At 47.8% G+C, this 24753-nt stretch overlaps 3 protein-coding genes across 3 annotated transcripts in view; 2 read left to right on the top strand and 1 right to left on the bottom strand.

The window, feature by feature from the left end:
* The window catches only part of SNRNP200 (small nuclear ribonucleoprotein U5 subunit 200), a 29457-nt gene extending 27663 nt beyond the window's left edge, over positions 1 to 1794 (top strand). The window contains exons 44-45 of the mRNA XM_054585916.1: positions 1170 to 1262; positions 1354 to 1794. Of these exons, the coding sequence (XP_054441891.1) occupies positions 1170 to 1262; positions 1354 to 1497 (237 nt within the window). The 3' untranslated portion in view covers positions 1498 to 1794. The remainder of the gene's footprint in view (positions 1 to 1169; positions 1263 to 1353) is intronic.
* A 667-nt stretch (positions 1795 to 2461) lies between these two features.
* On the bottom strand, positions 2462 to 8428 carry CIAO1 (cytosolic iron-sulfur assembly component 1). The gene is made up of 7 exons (XM_054585901.1): positions 8157 to 8428; positions 7504 to 7652; positions 7262 to 7373; positions 7068 to 7156; positions 6633 to 6834; positions 5676 to 5763; positions 2462 to 4815 (listed from the first exon to the last, which is right to left on the bottom strand). Exons 1-7 carry the CDS (start codon positions 8293 to 8295, stop codon positions 4575 to 4577), a joined length of 1020 nt encoding a protein of 339 aa, XP_054441876.1. The 5' UTR covers positions 8296 to 8428; the 3' UTR covers positions 2462 to 4574.
* Positions 8429 to 8637: 209 nt separating this feature from the next.
* TMEM127 (transmembrane protein 127) lies at positions 8638 to 23316 on the top strand. The gene is made up of 4 exons (XM_054585889.1): positions 8638 to 8752; positions 9091 to 9408; positions 19952 to 20116; positions 20855 to 23316. Exons 2-4 carry the CDS (start codon positions 9165 to 9167, stop codon positions 21160 to 21162), a joined length of 717 nt encoding a protein of 238 aa, XP_054441864.1. The 5' UTR covers positions 8638 to 8752; positions 9091 to 9164; the 3' UTR covers positions 21163 to 23316.
* The last annotated feature ends 1437 nt before the right edge of the window (positions 23317 to 24753 follow it).

Genomic DNA, 24753 nt, shown 5'->3' with positions numbered 1-24753 from the left:
GAAAAACAGTCGATCAGTTAGTTACCTCTTGTATGCTTCCGGACCTGGGAGTGTGTGGTGCCTGTTCTGGGGATTGAACCTGCAAGCTGGGCATATGCCTTGACCAGGAATTTAACTTGCAATCTTCCAGTTACACGATGATGCTCTAACCAATGGAGCCACACTGGCCAGGGCTGCCTTAAAATAGTTTAGGTCCTGGCCAGTGGGGCTCAGTGAATTGAGCACTGGCCTGCGAACTGAGAGGTCATCGGTTCAATTCCTGATCAGGGCACATGGCTAGGCTGCAGGCCAGGTCCCCGGTTAGAGCCGTGCGAGAGACAGCTGATCTGTGTGTCTCACACACTGATGTTTCTCTCCCTTTCTTCTCCTCTAAAGGGAGATAAATAAAATCTTTAAAAAATTTTTTTCTTTATAAAAACAGTTTGGATGACTGGTCATTGTAAAAAATAGCAGTTGAACATTATCGTCAATCTGTGACTATTAAAACACAGTTGTCTTTAACCTTAAATCAAATGGCTCCAGGACAGTTGGACTTTTCTAGGTATTTCTTCTCATTTCTCACTGCCACTTGGTGTGCTTCCAGTTGTTCGTTTCTTACCACCAGAAAGAAAAGCCAAATCCTTGTATGGGAGAATAATTGAAGTTTGAAAGCAGAAACCAGATATACTAAGTTTAATTTTACAAACTAGCTTAATACATTCTGAGAAATGATGCTTTGATTTAGAATTCTTGGACTTTCTTAGAGTGGAGTGGCCAGCAGAAGTTTCTTGATAGAGGCAAGGCCCACCTCGGATCCTCTCTGTGGGCAGCTTGGCTCCATGTTTATGTTTTAAATCTGGCAGATGTGCCCTAGAGGTATCTGGAGAACTCTAAAGCTTCCAGGCCACATAGTCTAGATCTTTAATAGTAGAATCTCAGTTGCCATGGCAAATATTGAATGGAGAAGGTACTTTGGGACAAGGAAGCCTGAACAAAAAAAATGAGCCTACCTTCTACTTAAAAACTGAGTTCATTTGAGGTACCATGTAACAGTTTCAAAATCTTAGTTTTATCAAATTATATTCCAAGAGGAAATTTTAGAAAGCTGTCTGGTTTTCTTCTGTAACCATCCTCACGGTCTCACATGACAAGTTTTATGTGCTGAAATTTTTGGCTTTTGGTCACTGCAGAAACGTGAAGAGGGCTGGTGGGTGGTGATCGGAGATGCCAAGTCCAATAGTCTCATCTCTATCAAGAGGCTGACCCTGCAGCAGAAGGCCAAGGTGAGTGTCCACTGGCCCTGCATTTGTTCTGAGACGGGCAGGGTGCACTCCCTGTGTGCTGCTTCCCCTGATTCCTGCTTGTTCTCTCTAGGTGAAGCTTGACTTTGTGGCCCCGGCCACTGGTGCCCACAACTATACTCTGTACTTCATGAGTGATGCTTACATGGGATGTGACCAGGAATACAAATTCAGCGTGGATGTGAAAGAAGCTGAGACAGACAGTGACTCCGATTGAGTGCAGAGGCCTTACAAAGAGAAGCTGAATTTGAGTTAGGAACTTGGACAGTTGTATGGGATGACAGTTGCGGAGACCAGGTCTGATGGCGGGGAGAACCGCCAGTCAATGAAGGTGCTGTTCCAGCCCGCTTCCACTCCATTTCCCTCTTGCTACTTTGCCATCCAAGCTTTGAATCCAGTGTGTGCAGGTGTCACGTAGCTGTCAAGCATAAACTGTACAGCATTTTTAGGCATGTTCTTGGTAGTTCTTTGATTATAGAATCATACATTCTAATAAAATAAATTGGAGAAACCATTTGTTTTTGTGGTAATTCCAAATCAAGTTTCTTTTGTCTAACTTAAGGCTCCTGGCCAAAACGGTTTTAACCACTGAATTTAGGATTAATACTTCTGGAGAACAATGCTGTTCTTTAGGCTGTCACAGGCAGACATTTCAGGAGGTTCAGAGGGGGTTAGGGAGCTTTTTAGTCAGTATACATGGGCCCTCACCTCATTCCCCAGGTGCCACCACCACTGCAGGAACTAACACTGAGCTGCAGGGACAGATCACAGGCTGGAAGTTTCTCAAGATCTGTAGTCTGCCCGGCCCCACCTGCTATCCCCCTAGGAGGAAGCAGGGGAAGGACTGAAATGCACCAGCTGGGCGTGGCCCAAGTTTGGTACACTTATATTGTGATCTTTATCTGCAAAATTTCCTCCTCAAATTCTTGCCTCCTGTTCTGTAGGAGTAATTGCGTAAAATTGAAAGATGATTCTCAAGGGTAACTTCCTTGGGTTAGCTGTTGGCAAATGATTTGGTCTTAGGAACCTTTTACACTATAAAAATTAAGAACCCCAAAGAGGTTGTTATCCACTGATATTTACTATATTACAAATTGAAAACTGTATTAAAAATGATTAATTTATGTTGAATTTTTATAAAAAATTGCTTCTAAAGCAAATACAGGAAGAGTGGCCTGTGACATTTTTATGTATCTCACTCCTGATTTAAAAGAAGACAGATTCTTGTAGTTAACTTCTACAATTGTGTATTACTTAAGTTGAAGTAAAACTGATTTTCGCATACAATTGGAGTTTTTAATAGCCTTAGAAACTGGCTCTTTGATGCTAGACTGAGACTCCACAAGTGATAGTTTCATAAGTGCAATGTGAAATCAAACCTTATCAATGAGCTTCCTATACCATTACATTAAGAGCACGCGTCTCTTACCTCTTACCCATGATTTTGTAACATCACACTTTAATCATTTGGAAAATGCTGATTGACTGAATCATGCAGATCTTCCAAATGTTGACACATTTCATCATACAAACTGCATTTGTTAGTATCACCAATCTCATCAGAAGAATCGTAAGTACAGTGGTATCTCAATACACGTCATTAATTTGTTCTGGAACTCCTGATGAATGCAAAAACTCATACCAAACAATGAAGCATTTTCTCTTGCCAGGCGGCATGGTGACTGATACGAGTTTTAGCAAGTGCTGAGTGCCAAAACAATTTTTCTGGTCAAAATGATGAGCATGGGGTTTGACGAGTTCTGAAGCTGAGGAGTATGGAGGTATGAGTGTACTGTAAAGATGTCAAGCTTGTGGTTATCCAAGTTTTCCAAAATTCTGATTTTTGCTTCAATGCTTGATCATTGGCAATGCCATCAGTTGCCCTTGAAGTGATTCATTCATTTCACAGAAATCATCTTCCAAGTAGTGAAGTTTTGATGCTGTAATTTGCTACAAGTAAAAATGGTACATAGCTCATTCAGCTTGCAGTTTAACTACACAACTACTTTTCCTTAAGACTCACTTCATTGTGCTGTCTGCATGCTGCCATTGTCACAGGACATGGCAGTGTTCCCAAGTGTCGAGATTTTATACAATTAATTTGTACTGGTTCTCAAAAGATATTTCTAAGTGAAGTAGGCAGTACTTTTGCTGTGAGCAAGGCAGTAAAGACCACCACTACTAGTTGCCACTGCCATGGCTCCTGCCAATATGGCAACAGCTCACCTCTAAGACTCTCTAACCCCTAGGCACTCAAACTCTGCAGATCCGATCTGCAGAGTTCATTTGAGAAACATGGCTTTTGGTATTGCTGCACCTGTCTCTTGAGTCTATGGTCATTATATCTGTGGTATAAAAAATTAATGAAAGATGTAGCTTTGGGGAACAGTTCAAGCCAAAACCCTTATCAGGTGACAAGACAACTTGAGTGTGATGAGATGGCAGAAGGGATCGCCTATGGCAGTAATTCTCTACCTTTTTTCATTTTTTTCTTAAGGAGCTGTATCAGTTATCTTTTTCCTACTTGCCCTCACCATGAAAATTTAATACCACAGATATACTGTGTGTTGTGTACTGTGGTCCCTTAGATGACTACAAGGTATTGTCTCTAAGGTTTTTTTGTCTTCCACCCAAGAACCAATTTTCAGCCTCATTGAGAGTGTATGGCCTGTGATCAGTAACAACTCTACCTTTTAGGGTTCACACCCTTCCTCGTTTATTTTTTTGGCATTCCCCGCAGGGACATAAGATACATGAGGGTTTTTAAGGGAAAGCAGAGGTGTCTTTAGTCTACACTAAAAGTATTTTTCCTTTAATATTTATCAAATGCCTTAAATGCAAAGCCTTGGAAATCAGGAAGGCAGGACCTATTTCAGAAAAGAACCCGTTATGGAAATGTTTTAAATTGTGAATGTGCTAACTATATAAATAGGACTTGGGACTCGGATTAATCCTCTAAGGCTGACAATTTCAGAAAGGTCTGAGATACAACCCTCCTACACATGGATATGGTGGTTATAAGTAGTACCCCACCCCAACTTTAACAGTGTGAGCTAAAGGGAAGCAAAATCTGTGGCATAACTACAAGGAACTGCTGTTCTGTAGTTGTTCATAAAGGGCCCCATGGCAAAGGAGAGAAACAGAAGACTCTGTGGCCCTGCAAGCCCACCCAGGTCTGACTGGAAGACAGCCAAGTTAAACGAAGGTCAGGCTGCTCCTTCAGGTCCACTTGGGCTAGGAAAAGTCTTACGACATTTTCTGGGAAACCATGGTTCTGTCCAAAGTAGAGGTGGCTCAGACGCCTTCTGGCCGCTGATACTTCCAGAAGGCCACCTCCCCATCATCACTGCACGAGGCCAGGAGCCCCCGTTCCTTGGGGTTCCAGGCCACACAGTTGACATCCTGGGAATGCGCCTGAGGCAAGTGGGCTGTCAGAGAGAAGGTGGGCTGTTGTGGATCTGAGCCAGGGTCCTCTTCAAACACTCGGATGGCATCGTCCCCACAAGCTGTAGCCAGTGCCCCTGTCAGCGAACACCTGGGAGGAACATGTGCATCAGGGCTTGTGCTGGTGGCTGATCCCTCCCCAACCCAGCAAGTTAGTATAAGATACTGATTCTAGAGTTCCTGGCTGGCTTTCTTCCCAAACTTCGGGCTTCAGCTAACATCTCTTATTAAGGAACTCCCCTAACATACAGCCACAGACATCACCCACTAAGCATTCAAGTGCTGCCATCTAGGTTACCCCCCCAATATAATTAACCTAAAAAACTACGTAAGATTCAGAATTATACTTTTGTCACTTCACATAAACAATTTCCTTTGTCATGAAGTTTGTGTAAGCATTTTTAAAAAGTGATATAATGGGCCATTGAATTTTATCAAGTCTGTTTCTGTTACTCTGAAATGTTTGCTAATATAAATAAAGCTTAGAGGCACATTAACCATTTTCATTATTTAGGATTATTTCCTAGGTATAGATTCTTAGGGCCAGAACTGCCCCTGACTGGTTCTCTCATATGAATGGTATTAGCTTTTCTTGACTCTATAAGGGTAGAGTCAGTGTTATCAAACATAAAAATCCTGGCCATGGATCATTTCATTGAATATTTCTGGATGGTACAATACTGTGTGATATTCTGCAAAGGCTAATGCTTACCTCACTGCCTGGGAACTTAATGCAGGGGCAAACCTGGGTCTGAGTCTGTTCTGGACTCCCGTGAACCTGTGCCAGCCAGCTCTAAGCCAGCATGGTGGACAGTTTGGCCTGCTCTGAAGAAATAAAGGTGCTGCTTTCTATTCCTGTGCACTTTCAAAGGGGGCAGAGGTCTGTTTCTAAAATGTCTCCAAATTGCGGGGTGGTGGAGTGGAGATGGGGAAAGGAGATGGAGGCCTTACCAAGCGATGTCATAAATGGTCCTGGAGTGGAAGCCTGACAAAGTGCAGACACATTTCCAGCTGGGATCAGAGCTGCTGCATGCCACCCCTGCATGACAGACTTGAGTTTAAGACACATCTGTGTCCCGGGCACCTCAGAGAACTAAATTAAATGCCCCACTGCAGAGGAGATCCTAACTTACCCTCCCTCACTCCAACCCTCAATCATGAATCTTCACCTTTGTTCCTGTCCCCATCCTCACCCATCTGCCTTACATACTGTGGCCAGACTGGCATTTTACAGAATTCTGAGAAGGAAATGTCCTGTTCTTTAAAACAAACAAACAAACAAACAACACAAGGAAAACCCTTTTCATGCAGACTATGTCCGATTACTTAGCCTGCCTTTGAAGGCCACCCAAAAGCCAGTCCAACCCACCGTATTTCTCCCCAAACATTTTATATACCCTATGCTTCACCTAAAGGAATCACTGCTCCTGGAGTAGATCTAGGCTTTCCCATCTTTAATGCCTTTGATCATGCCATTGTTTTCACCTAGAGTTCTCTTCTTGTGTTGAAATCCCACACACACTGCCCTGGCTGGGTAGCTCAGTTGGTTGGAGCATCATCCCTGCACAAAAAGGTTGTGGGTTCATCCCCAGACAGGGTGTGTTCGGGAAGTAACCGATAGATGTTTTTTACTCACATTTATGTTTCTCTCTCTCTCTCCAAACAATAAAAACATATCCTCAGCTGAGGATTAAAAAAAAATCCTAAAATCGTATACACCCCTTCAAATTCCAGTGAAAACAGCCTTTGCACATAGCCTCCCTTGATTCTTCCAGAGCTCTCTGGTGCCCTCTCATGGCACATCTCTCCTTCTACCCCAGCTTGCTGTGCTTCATCTGTGTCTTAGCCCCTGAGTGGACTGTCAATCTCTTGGAGAGGAGTCTTTCAGCTCTGCATCTGTTCCCTCACCTTGCTCATTGCCTGGTAGATACTGGTGCCAGATGCGCACGGTACGGTCATCACTGCAAGACGCTAGACGCTGGCCACTAGGGTCAAAGGCCAAGCTCCATACGGTGGATTCGTGGCCCTCAAGGGTGGCACAGCATACCCAGTCATCCTCTTCCTCCCGGTAGAGCTTCACTGTGTCATCATAGCTGGCAGAAGCTAATAGCTGGGGACACAGGAAAACACAGCACTTTTGTCCCAGGAACTGCCTGTGGTTCCAAAACCTCTCCCTGCTAGAACAGGACAGTCCCAGGAAGCTTTACAACAGGGATTAATGTCTCTCAGCCACAGATAGAGCTTCCTGTGAAAACCAGGCTAAGGCTGAGGGGCAGAAAGGGTTTGGGGACAACCTGCCATACCAGAATTCCTTTCCACTGAGATAATTTGTCAGACTCTTACCTCCTGGCTTGGGTGCCAGACCACATGCTTGACATCCTGTGTATGGGAGTTGAGGACACTGACACATTCATACTCATCTTCTTCATCAACTGCGGGAAGAAAACAGAAAGGAGCCCATGAGCTAACCCTGTCAGGGTCACATAGTGGGTTCTGTCCACTGGCTCCCAACTGCACCTAGAGGGACCTGTACTTACCTTCCCAGACCCACACACTCTTATCTCGGCTGCAGGTAGCAAGGAGGTTGCCAGATGGGGCCCAGGCCACTGACTTGACTTCATTTTCATGGCCTTCCAGAGTGGTCACACACTGTGAAAGGGAAGAGGGACAAGAATCAACAGTGACCCCTGACAGCCCACTGGCCCAGGCTGGCTCAAGTTCCTCAATCAGCCCTGAAGAGCAAATGAGCAACAATCCTGGTCCCATCCTGCCCCGTTACCTCAAAGTCATCCTGATTCTTCTTCCAAATGCAAGTGGTAGCATCAAAGCTGGCAGAGGCCAAGTAATTGCCACAGGGAGACCAAGCCACCTTTCGCACAGTGCGTTGGTGGCCTTCAGAAAGGACAGATTTGCAGACCCAGTTGTCACCTAAAAGCAAAGGCCAGGCCAGGCATGGGGCTGGGTGTACAAGAAGACACTGAAACACTATCAATGCCATCTGACAGTTGGGGCTAGCACCGGAGCCAAGGTGGAGGCCAAGCAATCCCAATGGGCATATTTAACAATATGCTTTTAGGAATAAGTAACAGACCCTATGGGGAGTCACCTCCTAATTTAAATAGTCAATGGTTCCCAAATACCCTCGGGATAAAATTTAAACTTTGCCGTTGTCGCAAATTACTCTGCAGGTCACTTTCCACTGCTCTTCTGTTTTCCTACCTCAACAACTATCGCAATTTCCTCAACAATTCTAGGCTGTCTGCTGACGTTTTTGCTTCTAGTACAGATCCGAAAAGTCTGTCTCGGAGTTGCTCGAATCCACCTCGAGGTGGCCTCTCCCCACTCTCCCTGGGTGCACCCCTAGCCCGGCATCCACACTGCACGCACGCGGAACTCCCGGCGGCGGGCTCCCGCGCCCAGGCCGAGCCTTACCCTCGGTGCCCCAGATGCGGACTCTGCGGTCGCCCCCGCATGAGGCCAGCAGAGTTCCTGCGGGGTTCCAGGCCAGGAACCAGCAGCGCGAGTCCGGGTGCGCCGGAACACGGCCCAGCAGGACCAGCGAGTCCTTCATGCTGACGCAAAGCAAGACGAGGAGAAGGTGGGCAGAGCACAACCAGCGGGTGCCAACGCGCAGATTCCCGCGACCGCGACAGAGCCTCCGGTGGCCGGTCGGCCGCTTCCACTCGAGGACCGGGTCCACCTGGGAAATGAAGTGCCCTCTAATGCTGCCGCATTTACCCCTGGGAGTTGTAGTCGACTTCCAACGCAAAGTGAAGCGTCGGGGGACCCCATCGAACTACCAGTCCCGTGAGGCCCCACGCAGGGGGGCGGTGATGCGTCAGCCTGTAGCGCTCGCGGAGACTGGGCGGGGAGCGGGAGGAGGCGGAGGCAGAGGAAGGGGAAGCGGAAGTGGGTCCGACTCGGGTCGGTCTGGGTGTTTGGTTTTAGGGCCTGGGATCGCTCGGCTTCGGGCTGCTGAGGAGCCTGTGACGGGAAGGAACGCCGCCATCCCTGAGGCCTGCTGACTGGTGAGGAACACCGATTGGTGTGGGAAAGGGCCTTCATCAGGCAGAGGTCGCATCCCAGAGCGCCGTTCCTGGATCCTGGGTCCCGGATCCCCGCGGCCCAGCCTAGTCCTCCGTCCCTCGGCATCCTCTGGCTGAGACTCCGGGTCCGGGTCTCTCTCCCACTGGTAACCCATATCTCCGCTCCCCACCCTCCACTCCAGGGACCCAGTCACCGTCCCCGCCTCCTGAATCCCTGCAGCCCTCTTGTCTCCGCTCGGTCCCTGGTCCCAACCTCCCCAGCCTCCGGTGTCGGCCCTGGTAGCCCTGCACCTTCCTTACCGGCATCCTCCCTGGAACAGGCAGACTCTGCGCTCTCCGCGGAGGTCGGCGGCGAGCATCAGCGACCCCGGAGCGACGGCGGGCGGCCCCGGGCATGTACGCCCCCGGAGGCGCAGGGGTGCCCGGCGGGCGCCGGCGGAGGAGCCCGGGAGGCAGCGCTCTGCCCAAGCAGCCGGAGCGTAGCCTGGCCTCGGCCCTGCCTGGCGCCTTGTCCATCACGGCGCTGTGCACTGCCCTCGCCGAGCCTGCCTGGCTGCATATTCACGGCGGCACCTGTTCCCGACAGGAGCTGGGGGTCTCCGATGTGCTGGGCTACGTGCAGACGGACCTGCTGAAAGGTGAGGCCGCCGCTTGCCGGCCCCTCTTCTTCCTGGGCTAACCGGGCTTCTCGGTGGGGAGCAGAATGTAGTGCAGACTGGAGCTGTGATAGCCAGGGCAAGATTTGGTTGAAGGGAACAGCCTCATTGTTGCCTGGTATTCATGCCCACCAGGTGGCTCTGTTTGGGGTCCGGCTTCTCGTTTATTAGATGTTATTCAACCAAGCACCTACTCTTCACACCATACTAATCTGGACTGCTGCTATTTTAGGATTCTGCCTGAGGAAGGGAGCTGTATACCGAGAGAACATTAGGGTTCTGGATATTGAAATTAGCCATCCCCTTCTAAGGAACCTCTGGGATATACGAAGACTTCTTTAGGGCAGCTGATTGATGGAGAAAACAGAACTTTTAATAAAGCTAGATTTTGAAATATATTTTTGAATTCTACAGTAGTTGGATTTTTACTATAGAAAAGGGGAGCCTGGCTTTTTAGGTAACTGGGAGTAGTCAGTTCCAGCCTCAGTAATACAGTTGGAATTTGGCTCTTGGAATCATACATCTGTGCCTGACTGAGGCAAAGTTTCTTTGCTCTTCATGCTTTCCAGCCTGGTAGGCAGAGAAAAAGGGGGAGGGAACTGGTAACCTTATTGACACAGGAGAGGCCACAGCCTGGGTGGGGGGCAGTGGCTGCTGTCCAAGGGAGCCCCATAGCTGCTCCTGCCCACCCCTCTCTTTCTCCAGCAATGAGGGTATACAGACTGTGTGGTGTTAGCGCAGGACTGTACTGCCTGGGTTTTACCTGAAAAATGGTCAGTGGACCCACCACAGCCCTTAGTACCAGCACAGTTCATCACCCCCACGGTCTTTTAAAAAATTTTTTTGGGGGGTGACTTTGGTTAGTAGGATCATAAAGGTTTCAAGTGTACGTTTCTGTGATACATGATCTGTATATTGCACAGTGTGCCCACTACCTAAAGTCAAACCATTTATTGTCACCATATATTAGGCTACCTCCACCCCCACCCCCACCCCTCTGGTAGCCACCACATTGCTGTCTGTGTCCATAAGGTATGAGTGACATAAGGTTCTCATCTTTTTCTCACCGACTTATTTCATCCCCCAGTCCTTTGAACCATTCTTGAAGGTTTTTGAATTTTCTCCCAGTACCACTCTCGGGCTGTGATATGCTTCGGGTGTTTGCTGCCCCATGTCTCAGAAGCCGTTTATGTTCGATATCTTCATGTCATCTCTTTAAGTACTCAAACACTGGGGTTTGGTGAAAAGGTCAAGTTCTCCTCTGTGCCTTGGATTTTATACCACTTCTACTTGTCTAAGCTGAAAAGCTGTATCCTTGTGGCCTAATGTTATATATCTCTGAGAGTTCTCTGACTGTTTTGCATCTCCTTAGAGTTTTTGAGGGATTAGGATGATTTAGAGAACAGGTTGGGGGCTTCTGGTTTGTTTCCAGACTCTCCCTTGATGATAGTCTTTGCTGGGTTGGCTCCTTAAGACAGAAGTTACATACACGATGGAAGCTTTGTGACATGCATTTTTTTCTCTGGCATGTAGGTGATGACAGAAAGGCCATCAAGCTGGAGTTGAGTCTGGATAGCTTTTCTCTTAGCATGTTCCCCTTATTTGCCTTCTTTGAGGCACAGCTGCCACCATCACTTCATTTAGACCATTGCACTGGATTCCCTGGTATTTCAGTGTTTCAAGGGCTTGTTGTCACCTACAAATTGGGACAGAGTTCCCGATGTTTCTCCTGTTCAGATCATTCCTAGGGAGGCTCATGAAAGTCATGTGATGGAGGGAGAGGCAATGTGATCCCTGGTCCTTATTTCAGAAGTCCAGGAAGCTGTGTCTCAGAGAAGTGAAGTCGCATCTCTCCAGCACCACTCGCTTGGGGGTGGTATAACTGCATCTGTCTCATCTACTGACTCAATATAAAATGACGTTTTTTATCCTTAGTTTTACTTCAGCTCTCATAGGAATGATCTCAGGGTTATTCTACTTTGGTGTGCATCCTTGTCAAAACCATGTAACAAATAAAAATAAACTCTTGGTGCAGGTTCTTCTTTGATCACATGTATACTTTTGGAACTTTTTTTTTTCTACTTTAAGTGCCCTGACTGAGGGTTAAACCTTCAACCTTAGTGTATTGGGACGATGCTCCAACCAACTGGCCTACCCAGCTGGAGTCCACATATATATTTTTATATATAAAGCCTGTTGCCTTAACCTTTATGTTTGCTCATCTGTTTAGGGATCTTAACCATGGAAAGTTTTGATCTCTGGCCATCTCCTTGGTCATTGCAGCTAGAAATACTTGTTCATTAATAAGAGAGTTGACATTGGCACCTCATGAGCTATCACAGAAGGTGGCAAGGAATCAGGAGGTCCTTGATTGCTTCTCTTCTTTTTCTCTGTAGTGGTTGGGCTTTGGACATGCTCTCCCGTGTGATGATGCTGATCCTCAGGGCCTCACAGATGTCCTAATATAATGGAAGCCATGCCTGGTGCCTACAGATGCTTCCAGAGGGAGAACAGACCCTACTAGGTCTCTGCAGGTGGCAGGAAGTAGGCCAGGTCAGCAGGCTTTGGAACAGTACCTTCCTGTTTCTCTGCCCCCTGCCTGAGTGACAGGCATTGTGCTTGGTACACTTCATGCCTGCCTTCAGTTTCTCCTAAACATCACCTTCATTTGGTAGGGGCTGTCATCACCACTGCTTCACAGTGGTCTGAGGCTCAGGGAGGTCAGGTGACTTGCTCAAGGCTGCACAGCTGATCTGCATGGCAAGGCCTCTACTCTTAACCCCACATCTTAGTGAGCTCTAGCTTTTCCTTTTGTCAGAGCCGTCCAAGTCCCTCATCACTTCAGTGTTCGGCTCAAGTGGATGCTCTTGAGGCAAAGCCACTCACCCTCCTTCAGAGCCCTGGAGGCTTTAGCAAATGCAGACTGGCTCAAATAATTCCGTCCTGAATTCTCCCGCTTCCCAGGGGTGCCTGCTTCTCACAATGCTCTTCAGCCTGGGCTCAGGTGCAGAGATATGCCCAGGTCTCTAGTGGCCCCAAGTAGGGGGGCTCTAGATAATTATTCCTTCTGCACATTAATTCCTCTCTGCTTCTCAAGTGCGGCCAGTGAAGGGCAGCACTGACAGCAGCCCCGGGAAGCACCTTTGGGGAGTGAGGAAGTCTGGGATTTGAAGTCAGGTGAATCATGACTGACAACAAGCCATTGGAAGTTCAAGGGCCAACCAGAGGGCCAGTGTGCCTGAGGAGTGGTGACTGATGCAGCTGGCACTGCCAAGTCTTGGGGGGCCTGTCCTCTGAGGCAGCTTGGCTAGGACCATTGGTATCTGCGGTGATGGGCCAGGCCAGGCGCTAGGGGACCCTATTGGAGTCCTTTGTCAGAAGCCTGCCTGGAAGCTAACGTCAAAGTGGGGAGAGGCTATGCAGGTGGGGAGGATGGATGCTGAGAAGCTCTAGGTGGTAGGGAAGTGCCTCCAATTCAAAAGGACTCAAGGGAGGAGAAGAGAGGGGGTGGGACAGGAAAAAGGACCTGGCCAGAAGCACTTTAATCTTCCTGCCTGCAGCCTGTTTGGGTGGGAAGGGGTGAGAGCAGTGGGCAGGTAGACAGGAAGAGCCAGGCCTTCAAAACAAGTCCTCCCCTATGACTCACCAGTGACCCTGGGCAAAGTCAGTGCCTTGAGATCCTATTACACAGCAGCATCCTTTTTCCTTGGTGGCTGGAGGGGACATCCAAGCAGTAGGTACAAAAATAAACAGCACAACTGGAGGATAGAATGGATTATCTTATCACACTGTGGTGGACTGCACCACTGGTTTGAATTAATTAATTAATCAGTTAATTAATTATTTTTTTAAAAATGTATTTTACTGATTGTGCTATTACAGTTGTCCCATTTTTTTTCTCCTTTTTATCCCCTTTCACCCTGTATCTCCTTTCCCTCCAGCATTCCCCCCTCCCTTAGTTCACGTCAGTGGGTTATACATGTAAGTTCTTTGGCTTCTCCATTTCCTATACTATTCTTAACCTTCCCTGTCTATTTTATACCTACCATTTATGCTTCTTATTCCCTGTACCTTTTCCCCCATTCTTCCCTCTCCCCGCTGATATCCCTATATGTGATCACATTTCTGTGATTCTGTTCCTGTTCTAATTGTTTCCTTAGTTTGTTTTTGTTTTTTAGGTTCAGTTGTTGATAGTCATGTTTGTTGTCATTTTAATGTTCATAGTTTTGATCTTTTTCTTAAATAAGTCCCTTTAACGTGTCATATAATAAGTGCTTGGTGATGATGAACTTTAACTTGACATTATCTGGAAAGCACTTTATCTGCCCTTCCATTCTGAATGATAGCTTTGCTGGATAGAGTAATCTTGGATGTAGGTCCTTGCCTTTCATGACTTTGATACTTCTTGCCTGTAAGGTTTCTTGCCTATAAGGTTTCTTTTGAGAAATCAGCTGATAGTCTTATGGCGACCCCTTTGTAGGTAGCTCTCTGTTTTTCTCTTGCTCCTTTTAATATCTCTCCTTACCTTTAACCTTGGGTTATGATGTGTCTTGGTGTGTTTCCCTTTGAGTCCAACTTGTTTGAGACTCTCTGAGCCTCCTGGACTTGTATGTCTATTTCCTTCTCCAGATTGGGGAAGTTGTCTTTCGTTATTTTTTCAAGTAAGTTTTCAATTTCTTGTTCTTCCTCTCCTTCTGACACCCCTATGATTTGGATGTTGGAATGTTGAAAGTTGTCCCAGAGGTTCATAAGTCTCTTCATTTTTTTAAATTCTTGTTTCTTCATTCTGTTCTGGTTGAATGCTTATTTCTTCCTTCTGCTCCAAGTTGTTGATTTGAGTCATGGTTTCCTTCTCTTCACTCTTGGTTCCCTTTATATTTTGCTCTGTTTCACTTTGTATAGCCTTCACTTCCTTTATTTTGTGGCCATACTCAATCATTTTTGTGAGAATCCTGATTACCAGTGTTTTGAACTCTGAATCTGATAGGCTGGCTATCTCCTCATCACTTAGTTCTTTTTCTGGAGTTTTGATCTGTTCTTTCATTTGGGCTACATTTCTTTGTCATGGTGCACCTGTTATGTTGTAAGAGGTGGAGACTTCGGTATTCACTAGGGCGGGGCAACCCCCTTACATGCATTGTGGCGCTGTCTGCGGGGTCAGGGTCAGAAAGGGAATAGAATAATACCGCTTGCTGGGGTCTTACCCCACTTTCAGTCACTTCCCTCACTTCCCACAAATGGATTCTGCCCTTTAAGGTTCTGATTCCCAGGTTGGTGGGCTTGTGTACGTTCTAGGACCCTATGGACCCCTTGAGGGACTCCGCTGTGAGACTGGCAGTTTCTCCCACCACCATAACCCCCATGGGTTTTTACAGCCAGAGATTCTTGAGGCTTTATTTGCTTGGCACTGGAACCCTGGGTTATGTGGTCTGTCTGACTCCCCAGTTGTCCCCCGTGGTTTATCCTAATCTGAATGTGGGACCACCTGGTCTGCCAGTCGTCCTCTCCTCCTCATCTGCCCTTCTCCACCCCTCCTACCAGTCTGGATGAATGTTTCTTCTTTAATTCCTTGGTTGTCGGCCTTCCATATAGTTTGATTTTCTGGAAGTTCTGGTTGTTTTTTGTTTTTAAATTGGTTGTTACCCTTCTTTTGGTTGTGCGAGGAAACAAAGCATATCTACCTATTCCTCCATCTTGGCAGAAGCCCATATATGGTTTGAATTTAAAATGGGTACCTTGCCCCATGTGCCTTTTCTCCCCACAAGTGAAATAATACCTATGCAATATTGGGGGATTCTGTCCTCTCAAGGAAACAGATATTCATGGTCTGCTCTGCCACACTGATGTCTGGCAGGGAAGGATGAGCTCAGCTCTAAGCATGTCCAGCATCCTCTTTCTTCTCTGTGCACTGAGATCCTCTGTCTCATGAGAGACCACCTGGGCTTTGGGGCAGGCTCCTGGGGTATCTATTAGCATCGCTCCAGGGAAATTCACACTTGGCTTTCTTACTAAGCCCGATGGTTTACTCACAGTTTTTGGAGTGGGGAAAGGCAGTCACATTGAGACAAAACCTGTTTGGGCCTGGCCAGTGGGGCTCAGTTGATTGGAGGGTCATTACCATAACAGAAAGTTTGTGGGTTCAGTTCCCAGACAGGACACTTGCTCAGGTTGCAGGTTCAATACCCGGTCCTGGTACATACGGTTCCCTGTCTGGGAGGCAACCAATCCATGCTTCTCTCTCATATTAATATCTCTTTCTTTCTCCCTTTTTCTCTCTCTAAAAAGCAATGAAAAGAAAATGTCCTCAGGTGAGGATTTAAAACAAAAAACTTGTTTGAATTTGAGTTAAAAGCCCCTTGTTTATACCCCATCAAACTTCTGATGGGGCACATCCTTAGTCTGGCTTTAGTGGGTTTTTTCTCTGGCCCACACAGGCTGTGAACAGGAAGGGCATGCCAGGACTGACACTGCTGTGGCCAGTGTGGAGGGGCTGGGGCAGTTAACACTGCTGAGCCTCCGTATGACAGATGAGAGAGCAGAGACCAAGGGCAGTTAAGTGATGTGCTCTAGGTACCACATATTGCCTTTCTGGTTTCCCTATTGCTTCCCAGAGCCAGACTGATGGCTACAGTAGCTTAGACCACACCAACCAGTTTTTGCTCAGTAATTCTCAGTATGTGCACTTCTCATTCTTTAACGTCCCAAACCTGTCTTGCCTGGAAGGGATTTTGTGCTTCCAGTTGTTCCCCTCTTGTGCTTAGCGGCTGTTGGCTATGAGGGTGGCTCTGAGAGCATTTATACTAACTTTTGACCAAATGCAGTGTTTTAGGATTTGATGGATTATCCCCATCAGGGAAAGATAAAATGGCTAACTCTAGGACTTGGTGATTCTGAGCATCACAATGCAAGAGAGCCTGTCCTGGGTTTGGAGACTAGCTCTGTAATGTGAGACCTGAAAGAAGTCACTTAATCTCCTCTGGCCTCTAATCCCTCATCTGAGCTGCATAGAGTGGTAACTGACCAGTGTGGCTTAGTTGGTTGGGTGTCATTCTGCAATGCAAACGGCCACAGTCTGCTCAGGGCACATGTGTGAGTTGCAGGTTCGGTCCCCAGTCAAATGTGTATGAGACGCAACCAGTTGATATTTCTCTCTCACATGGATGTTTCTCTCTCTTTCTTTCTCCTTCCCTCCCCTTCTCTCTAAAAAAATAAATAAATAAAATCTTTAAGATAATGTAGTGTGCATAGGCTACTCCTGGAGGGGACAATAGAAACTGCCAACAATGTTTGTCTCTTGGCAGGGGCAGTTCAACATCTGGAAGAGAGAGATGTTCTCTCTGAAACTTTTTATCATGTACTACTCTTCCTTATTATTAAAATACGTGTATTATGAAACACAAGACACAGTGGGAGAGTATTCAAGGGAGGTCCCCCCAAAAACTGGTATTACCTTCTGGAGGGCAGATGCCTGGTAGTAAAGGCTTCCCCCACTAGGTATGTGTTCTAGGAACCCATCTCTGTGAGAGGCTGGCGTTGTGAGAGACTGCATTTCTTTGGCTTTAGTGAAATTTTTTTGAAGACTGTTTCAACGCTTTTGCCCATTTCATGATGGGTGATTTAAGAGCGCACCTGCCCACACTACGCTGAGTATTCAGCAGTCTTTGACCAAAAACTGTAATACCTCTGTGCCCCACCCTCCCTATTCACCCGATCTTACCTTGGGCAGCCTTTTTTTGTTTCCTCACATGAAGAACCCTCAAAGGGAAGTGTTTTGCTGATGTGGAAGAGGTGAAACAAAAACAGTAAAAGCACTAAAAGGCATTAAAGTTGAAGAGTTCAAAAACTGTATTGAGCAATGGAAAAAAGTCTCCATAGGTGTATTGCATAAAATGGAGACTACTTTGAAGGTGACTGAAATTTAAACATGTAAGAATAAATATGCACTTTTAAAATAAATTCTGGGTTTTTTTGAGTCCCCCCCTCATATAATAGATGTACGTTTTTAAAAATTTTTTAAAAAAGATTTTATTTATTTTTAAACAGAGGGGAGGGAGGGAGAAAGAGAGGGAAAGAAACACTGACTGGTTGCCTCTTGCATGCCCCCAACTAGGGATTGGGCCCACAACCCAGGCATGTGCCCTGACTAGGAATTGAACTTGCTGCCCTTGGATTCCTAGGCCGAAGCTCAATCCACTGAGCCACGCCAGCGAGGGCTAGGTGTACATTTTTAAGGACAATAATAAAATGAACTTCCTGTATTTACTATGCAGTCTAAGAAAGTAGCTTTGAAGCCTTACTGGGTATTACTTTTTTTCAGTTAAGCCTAGTGGTTAAGTTAAAACTTAGTGGATTTTTAAGAACCACAGGAAAGCCCTACTCCAAGTGCCTAGCCACATGAAGTAATCTGAACACAGTCCGCTGTGGAATGGAGTGTGCTGTAAGCCCTTGCACCCTGCTGCTGGCAAGTTATTCTTGGGAGCATTAGAAGAAGACTTTTGTCCTGCTCCATCCCTGCCTCATGTCATGTGGACCACAAAGAACTGCCTCAGAGAGCTTTTAACAATATTCAGAGTAAACCCAGGAGACAGTCCCTGTCTCCAGGAGCTTTTTCTTCACCAAAGCCTCCTGCAGGTCCACAGCATGATCTCTAAGCTAAATGAGGCTGAACGAAATGGAGGCTGGGACTGGTTTCTGGCAGAGCTATCACACAGGCAGGTTTTCTGGGAGTAAGCAAACACTAGGCTGGATGATTGGGCCCAAAACAGATGGTCAGCTGACCAGAGTGACAGATAGCTCTGTGGGCAGCCTGCTGGACGACCTAAAGCCATATCACGGGGGCATGAGTCTAGGGTGGGCTCAGCCACCATCTGCCTAGAGAATTCTGAGCCTGAGGCAGGGAATGTATGCTGTCACAAAGGCCCAGAGTCTCCTGGTATCTGCTCTGGTTCTGTGGTCTAAGTTCTGTCCAAGACCCCATGATGCCAATGTTTCTTGGTTTGAGTCTGCTTTGTTGGCCTCAGGCCTCCTCCTTGGGTTCTTGGACTTTTCTTCTCAGTCCCTCTTCTTTTAGGTCCAGGATTTATGTTTCTTGGAGTGGAAGGCCTGGGTCACCTGCATGGGAATTACCTAGGCTGTTTGTTAAAATCCAGATTCCTAGGCCTTGCTCTAGACTGAGAGCTCGGAATTCCTGGGGCCTGGGAATATGCTTCCAGCCATTACCCTGGTGACTGTGATGTGCCCTGGAGAGTGATGACCACTGTCTCCCAGTCTCTCAACCTGCGGACAAGACTCAGGAAGGGAGCCTGTAGTCTACATCCTGCCAGCCCTTTTCAGAGTTTCCTAAATCACTTGATGACCCATGACCTAAATGAAAGCAGACCTTGCCAGTAGCTGGAATAGCAGAGGGAGAGGAGGTTAAGGCACATTTCCTACTTTTTATTGAGGCTTACAATGGCTTCTTTTTAGATCAGCCTTTATTCTGTCTATGTGTTTCTGGGAGATATGGCAGTTTGCGTAGATATGAAAGGGGTCTGACAGTGTTGTCTAGACAAAATTTAAAAGAAATGAGAATGGTATTATGGTCCTAGAAGGAAATCTAGATGCTCTACGTGTCTGGTATACAGATGTCATCCTGGGCTCCCCTTTCACCATGACCCTGGGGACTCTGAATGTTGGGTTTCCTTTTTCAGCATCTTTTTTCCTTCCTTATTTCAGTTGAGTGTGCACCCCTCAACAGCTTTGCCCTCATTTAAAAAGTATTTGGTGCTGTCAGTTTCTGAGCCTTTCAGGATTTTGTGGTGTAAATCTAGTCATGTTTTAGCTTTCCCACTTTGAGCTGACGCTTCGGCTTACCTGGTCTTCTAAGTCAGTTCTAAGTCCCTTTGCTTTCCAGTTTCCAGAATTGTGTGTTGCCCCTCTCCCTTTTGTGTGGGTTTATGCCTTTAAAATTTTTTGTTTTGTTTTAGGTAGAGTTCAGGGAGCAAACAAAAATAAATGTTAAGCTCCTACCTACCATCTTTCCTAACCTATTTAGTACTTTCTTGTAAGGATACGTTTTTCTAAATGACTAACACAATGGGGTGAATGAGTGGCTGGATAGAGAATCGACACTAATCAGCCTCTGGCCTTGCCTCTCTGGCCATCTCAGCTCAGTAGTTAGTAGCTCTTCCTGCAGCACAGAGCATGCTTTAGCAGAATGCATGGACATGTCAGATTAATTGTCAGAGTCTTTAAAAATGGTTAGAAGACTGTGGCAAATACAACAAAGTGGAGGTCTGCACTTAGACTGGTTTTGTTGGAAGGGAAGAAATTGAGTGCATGGGAGTAATGACCAGCGTTCCTGTCTGCTAATTCGGGTACTATTCTACCTACTCTGTAGGCCAGCTGAGAGCAGGAGTTATGACTGCTCTCCCTAGGAGTCACCTGACTCTCTAGGACTATGACTGAGGGGAACAAACTCTCAGGTGGGGACTTCCTGCTTTGGGGTGATGCTTGGGGTCCTGAAAATTTGGTTCTCCCCCTGCAGATTTTTGCATGAATCTCCAGACAGTACTGCTCCTGCGGGTCATTGCTGCCTTCTGCTTCCTGGGTATCCTGTGTAGTCTCTCTGCGTTCCTTTTGGATGTCTTTGGGCCCAAGCATCCAGCCCTGAAAATCACCCGTCGCTATGCCTTTGCCCACATCCTCACAGGTAAGCCCAGGCCTGCTCCAAGTGGGGAGGAACTGCCACGGGGCAGGGGCAACCCGCCTGGAGTTGCAGGCGGGGATGGCAGGGTTTCTCTGAGCAGACACCAGTCCAGATGCTCATTGCAACTCTAGCGTTTTCAAGAGCACTAGGGCAAGACAGCAGCTTGCTTTCAACATTTGCCTGTGCACCTGGCCAAGCTGCCGAGAGGGAATAGTGTTAGAATTCCCCAAGATATCTCACAGCTCTCCATGGGCTTGAGGCTCAGCCAGGCTCCCAGGACCTGGAATGAGCAAGGAAGGGAGCAGAGTGTCTTCACTGTGTCTCCCCTGGAGAGCACGGTCTCATCAGATCCTTTCCTCCCCTTTTTGCTTCCCTGCAGACTAGCTTCTGCCATGACCAGGCTGGCTGTTGATTTGATTGCTGGTGGTGCCAACTCCAACTGCTAGAATGCATGACCTTGTCTGTTCCTTTCAAACACTTAGTGATTTCTAGCAGCCCTCATATTTCAATTCCAGATTCTTAGGACCTAGAGACTCTGGCTGGCCCGGATGTGGTCAGGCATCTGTTCCCCACCTCAGCCTAAGAACCTCATGACCTAGAGAGCTCCCCCTTGCAGGATCCCAGGGCTTGCAGGATCTCTGACATTGGGGTTTGGGTGGAGAGGCTGCAGGTGGTTCCTCAAGCATCCCAGCGGCAGGGTGCCTGCTAACGCCCTTTCTGTGCTCTCCCTCTGTCCCCCAGTCCTGCAGTGTGCTACCGTCATCGGCTTTTCCTACTGGGCTTCCGAACTCATCCTGGCCCTGCAGCAGCAACATAAGAAGTATCATGGTTCCCAGGTGTATGTCACGTTTGCTGTTAGTTTCTACCTGGTGGCAGGAGCTGGTGGAGCCTCAATCCTGGCCACAGCAGCCAACCTCTTGCGCCACTACCCCACGGAGGAGGAAGAGCAGGCCCTGGAGCTGCTCTCTGAGATGGAGGAGACCGAGCCCTACCCCTCGGAATATGAGGTCATCAACCAATTCCAGCCGCCCCCGGCCTACACACCCTAGCGCCAGCCCGGGCTTTCTTCCTCTTGCTCCTACTCCACAGCTCCTCCCGCACCCAGAGGGGTGCCGTCCCCCGGCAGGCGACACTGGTAGGATCCCGACCACCTTCACCACACCTTCCCCAGGAGAGACTGCCTTTTGAGTTGTTCATGTATCCCTGCTCTTGAAACCTGGGGTTCACAGATTTTATATCATGCACTTTCCCCCTCTTGCCACCTTCCTGTCCCTGACCAACCAGGGATGTTCATAACAAATTTTCTCCCTTCATGGACCATATCTTTCAGACCAGAACTTTCCTTGGGAAGCTGCGGACAGTGGGCAGTCCCAGATAGAAGTGTCAGCAGGGTCCAAGGGAAAGGGGACTATGCCCTGCAGGCTTCCTTCACGATGGTCAGTGATTGTTCCACAGCGGCCGCTGTGGGCCGACCCTGCCCCCGTTCCTTCCCAGAGTGCTCAGTGCCAGGCCTCCCGCTCTGCGGAATTCTCTGCACTTTAGTCTTTGGACTTCCCATTCTCTGGTTCTGGTTTGATGGGGAGAAGGAATTGCTGATGGGAAGCAGAACCAGCCTTCTCCCCGCCCCGCCCTGGCTTGGGTGGCTGTAACCCAGGCAAGGAGAGAGCACCGGTGTGGGCGTGAAGCCGCCTGGTGCCCAGAAAGGATTAGAGTGAAAGGGTCTGAATCTCCCAGCCCCTTCGCCTTTTAAAATTGAGTGGTTTTAAAAGGAAGAAACAAAACCGAACAATAGCAACAATAATCTGTTTTTAAACTAGTGAAAAGACTGCTGTCATTTTTCTGATATTTATCCCATTCTTTTCGGCTCTGCAGTGTTTTGGGCCATAGCTCCCTCCAGCCCATAGTAGTTCATCCCTGAACCTCTCCTAGCAGAATGCAGCCCCGTTCCCTTGCTCCCTCCCTCCCAGCGGCCTTCCTGTGGAACCCAGAGCCCCATCAGCAGAGGGGCTGAGGACTATGGCCTGGCTGGCCGGCCAGCGTGGTGCTCCTCAGGACTGTGCCACTGAGATGTAACCTGGCCTCCGTGCAGGGACAGGGGCCACAGCAGGGCAGGAAACCCACCACTCTCCACACAGGAACCACAACCAGCGGGCCCCATTGCGTGAGGTGTCAAACTGGCAGACCTGGTTGTGTCCTTCAGGCTTAGTGCCTCCCCTAAACTGTGACTTGGGGCAACAGCTTGCTGTATGCCCCCTCCCCTTCTTGAATGCACTCTGGTGTTGCAGTGTGCTACTTATTGGCTCTTTCTTGCCCAGCCATCACTCTGCTTTCCTGTTTGCCACGCATGGCTGGGTATGGATGAATTTTCTGCTCTGAGATTGGCATAAAAGTCAGAAAAACTCGAGAGACCTTCAGTGTGGATCCTGATGGCCAAGCTTCTTTGGAAGCAGTGTCCAGTGCTGAGCTGAAACACAGGTGGATCCCAATCTCCTGCTACAGGCGACAGAGCAAGACTGGAGAATGGACACCACTGTTGAACTGTGGCTAGGAAGGAACTGTCATGCGTCTCATCCCAGACTGCCTGGGGATGTCTGGACAGGTGCCTGTGTGGGTAGTGAAGGCCATGTCTGCACGTGAATGAGTGGCTGTCTGGAGTTCACTGTGATGCCAAAGTGTGTCCCATTGTGACCCTCACACTTCCAGACTCTTCTGTTAGGCAAGAAAGACTTCGGTGTGATACCTTCGCACAAAGCCAAGGACTACATTGTCTTGTGTCTCTGTCAAGTCCTAGTTTGTCTTTCGCAGAAATCCAGGGTGTGGCCAGCTCTCACTGACCTTGGGTGTCTGAAGGGAAGATCAGGAGGCCAGGCACCAGACACGCATGCCAAAGTAACTGGTCATCTCATGAGGCCCCTGACACAACTCGGTGGACTGTTCCATATGATTCAAAACCCACTTTTTATTAGCCTTCCACGTCTCTGACCTTTCTCTTTCCCCCACTGTCCTGACACTGTCATATACATTGCCCTGGTTGTGTTTTTTTCTTTTTAGGAAAAAAATAAAAATAAAAAAGCAAAAACAACAAATGAACAGAAACCACAAGTAAAAATACAAATGCCAGTGGCTCCCTGTCATTTTTCTGTCAGTTTCCCTGAGTTGGTTTGTTCCCTTCTTCTTAGAGAAGCAGGAGAAACTGATAAAGTGTGTAATTTAAAAAGTCAGAAGGAGTACATGTGACTCCGAGCAAGGAGCAAGGCACTTCCACCTGGACTTGATTGTAACCTGACACCATGCACAGCAAGGCCCCCATGGGGAGCCCAAGTATTTGGCTGCAGGCCCTCTTGTCTGAGTCTCTTGTGAGTTGTAGAAGGGAACCCTTGTTTTGTGTGGAGAGAAATAAACCCCAGGGCTAGGATTTGCCAAAGAAACTACTTTTGAAATCATAGTTAGTAGTTACTTCTCTACTGGGAGGGGCATGTAAATGCCAACAATCTGGGATGTAACTGGTAGGAGCACCTTCAGTGTCAGTGCCTTGCATGGCTACCCACATTTCATTCATTCATGCTTTCATTCATTTCTACATTCAGCTGACATGCTAGGCCCTAAAATGTGCGGCACATTAGTAGAAGATCTTAGGACCCCCTTTGAAGAACAACCTGGTTTTTTGGATTGGTTGGTTGGTTTTCATTCATAGGAAGAGTACACATTTTAGGAGCTAGGAATGTTTTCTCTCTTCAGACGGTTATAAAAGGTGCCTTGTGTTTTGTACAAAGCATGTGAGGCGCCGTGAGAGAAACATGACTACCCTCAGGGTCCTGTCTCCAAGGGCTTTATTCTCAGTCCTGGAGATGGGCCTGTCCACAGAAAGGCAGAGTGAAGTGGGTGATCCAGTGGACAGCTGGGAGAGGGGCTCTGACCGGAGTGAGTACCAGAGGTTTCATGGCAGCAACTAGAGCCAGGCTCAACGAGAGAGTATTTGGAGGAGGGTGGGGGTAATTCCTGCAGAGGGGCCAGCAGGATCAAAGCACAACTGGTGGCCAGGATGTGGTGAGAGCAGAAGTTAGCAAGGTGAGGGGCCCACTGAAGGCACTAAAAGCAGTGGGGAGCCCAGGCCAAGTTTTTCTTAATGACTGGTGAAGTGTGAAGAAGGTCGGCCTGGTGTTAGTGAAAGAGTCTGAGGGCCTGGGAAGTGGGAACGGATGGGAGATGTTTGGAGTCCTGGAACCTGGTGGAAGGGGAAGAGGAGAGCAGTCACGGTTGGCCCCAGGGCCTGGTATCTCAGCAAGAGTTGAGGCAAGAAGGAGCCCAGTAGCCCCAGTCCCTGCTGACCTGTCAGGAGATGGAAAAAGCGGGGCCAGTGCTGCAGGCCGAGAAGGGCTTGGCATGAGAAGATGCAGGATGTGAAGGGCAGCAGGAGAGAGAGAGGCCCCTGAGTCCAACATGTTCTCAAGAGTTTGGTAATGGAAGAACTCTCAAAGAGACATCTGTTTCCATCTTGTTGAGGCAGTCAGGCTCTATGAGAATGGGACCTAAAGGGGCAGCGCAGGCAGGCAACCCTGTTTGGAAGCTTTCCGCCTTTCTGTCTCTCTAGCAGAATTGCAGCTACCTCTGTGAAGGGCCACTTCATGGCGATGTCTGGC

The sequence above is a fragment of the Pteronotus mesoamericanus genome, unplaced genomic scaffold, assembly GCF_021234165.1.
Source record: "Pteronotus mesoamericanus isolate MK-2021 breed Mesoamerican mustached bat unplaced genomic scaffold, CSHL_Meso_final contig_121, whole genome shotgun sequence".
NCBI classification, from domain to species: domain Eukaryota; kingdom Metazoa; phylum Chordata; class Mammalia; order Chiroptera; family Mormoopidae; genus Pteronotus; species Pteronotus mesoamericanus.
The sequence above is the reverse complement of the archived record's forward strand: the minus strand, read 5'-3'. Positions and strand labels throughout refer to the sequence as shown.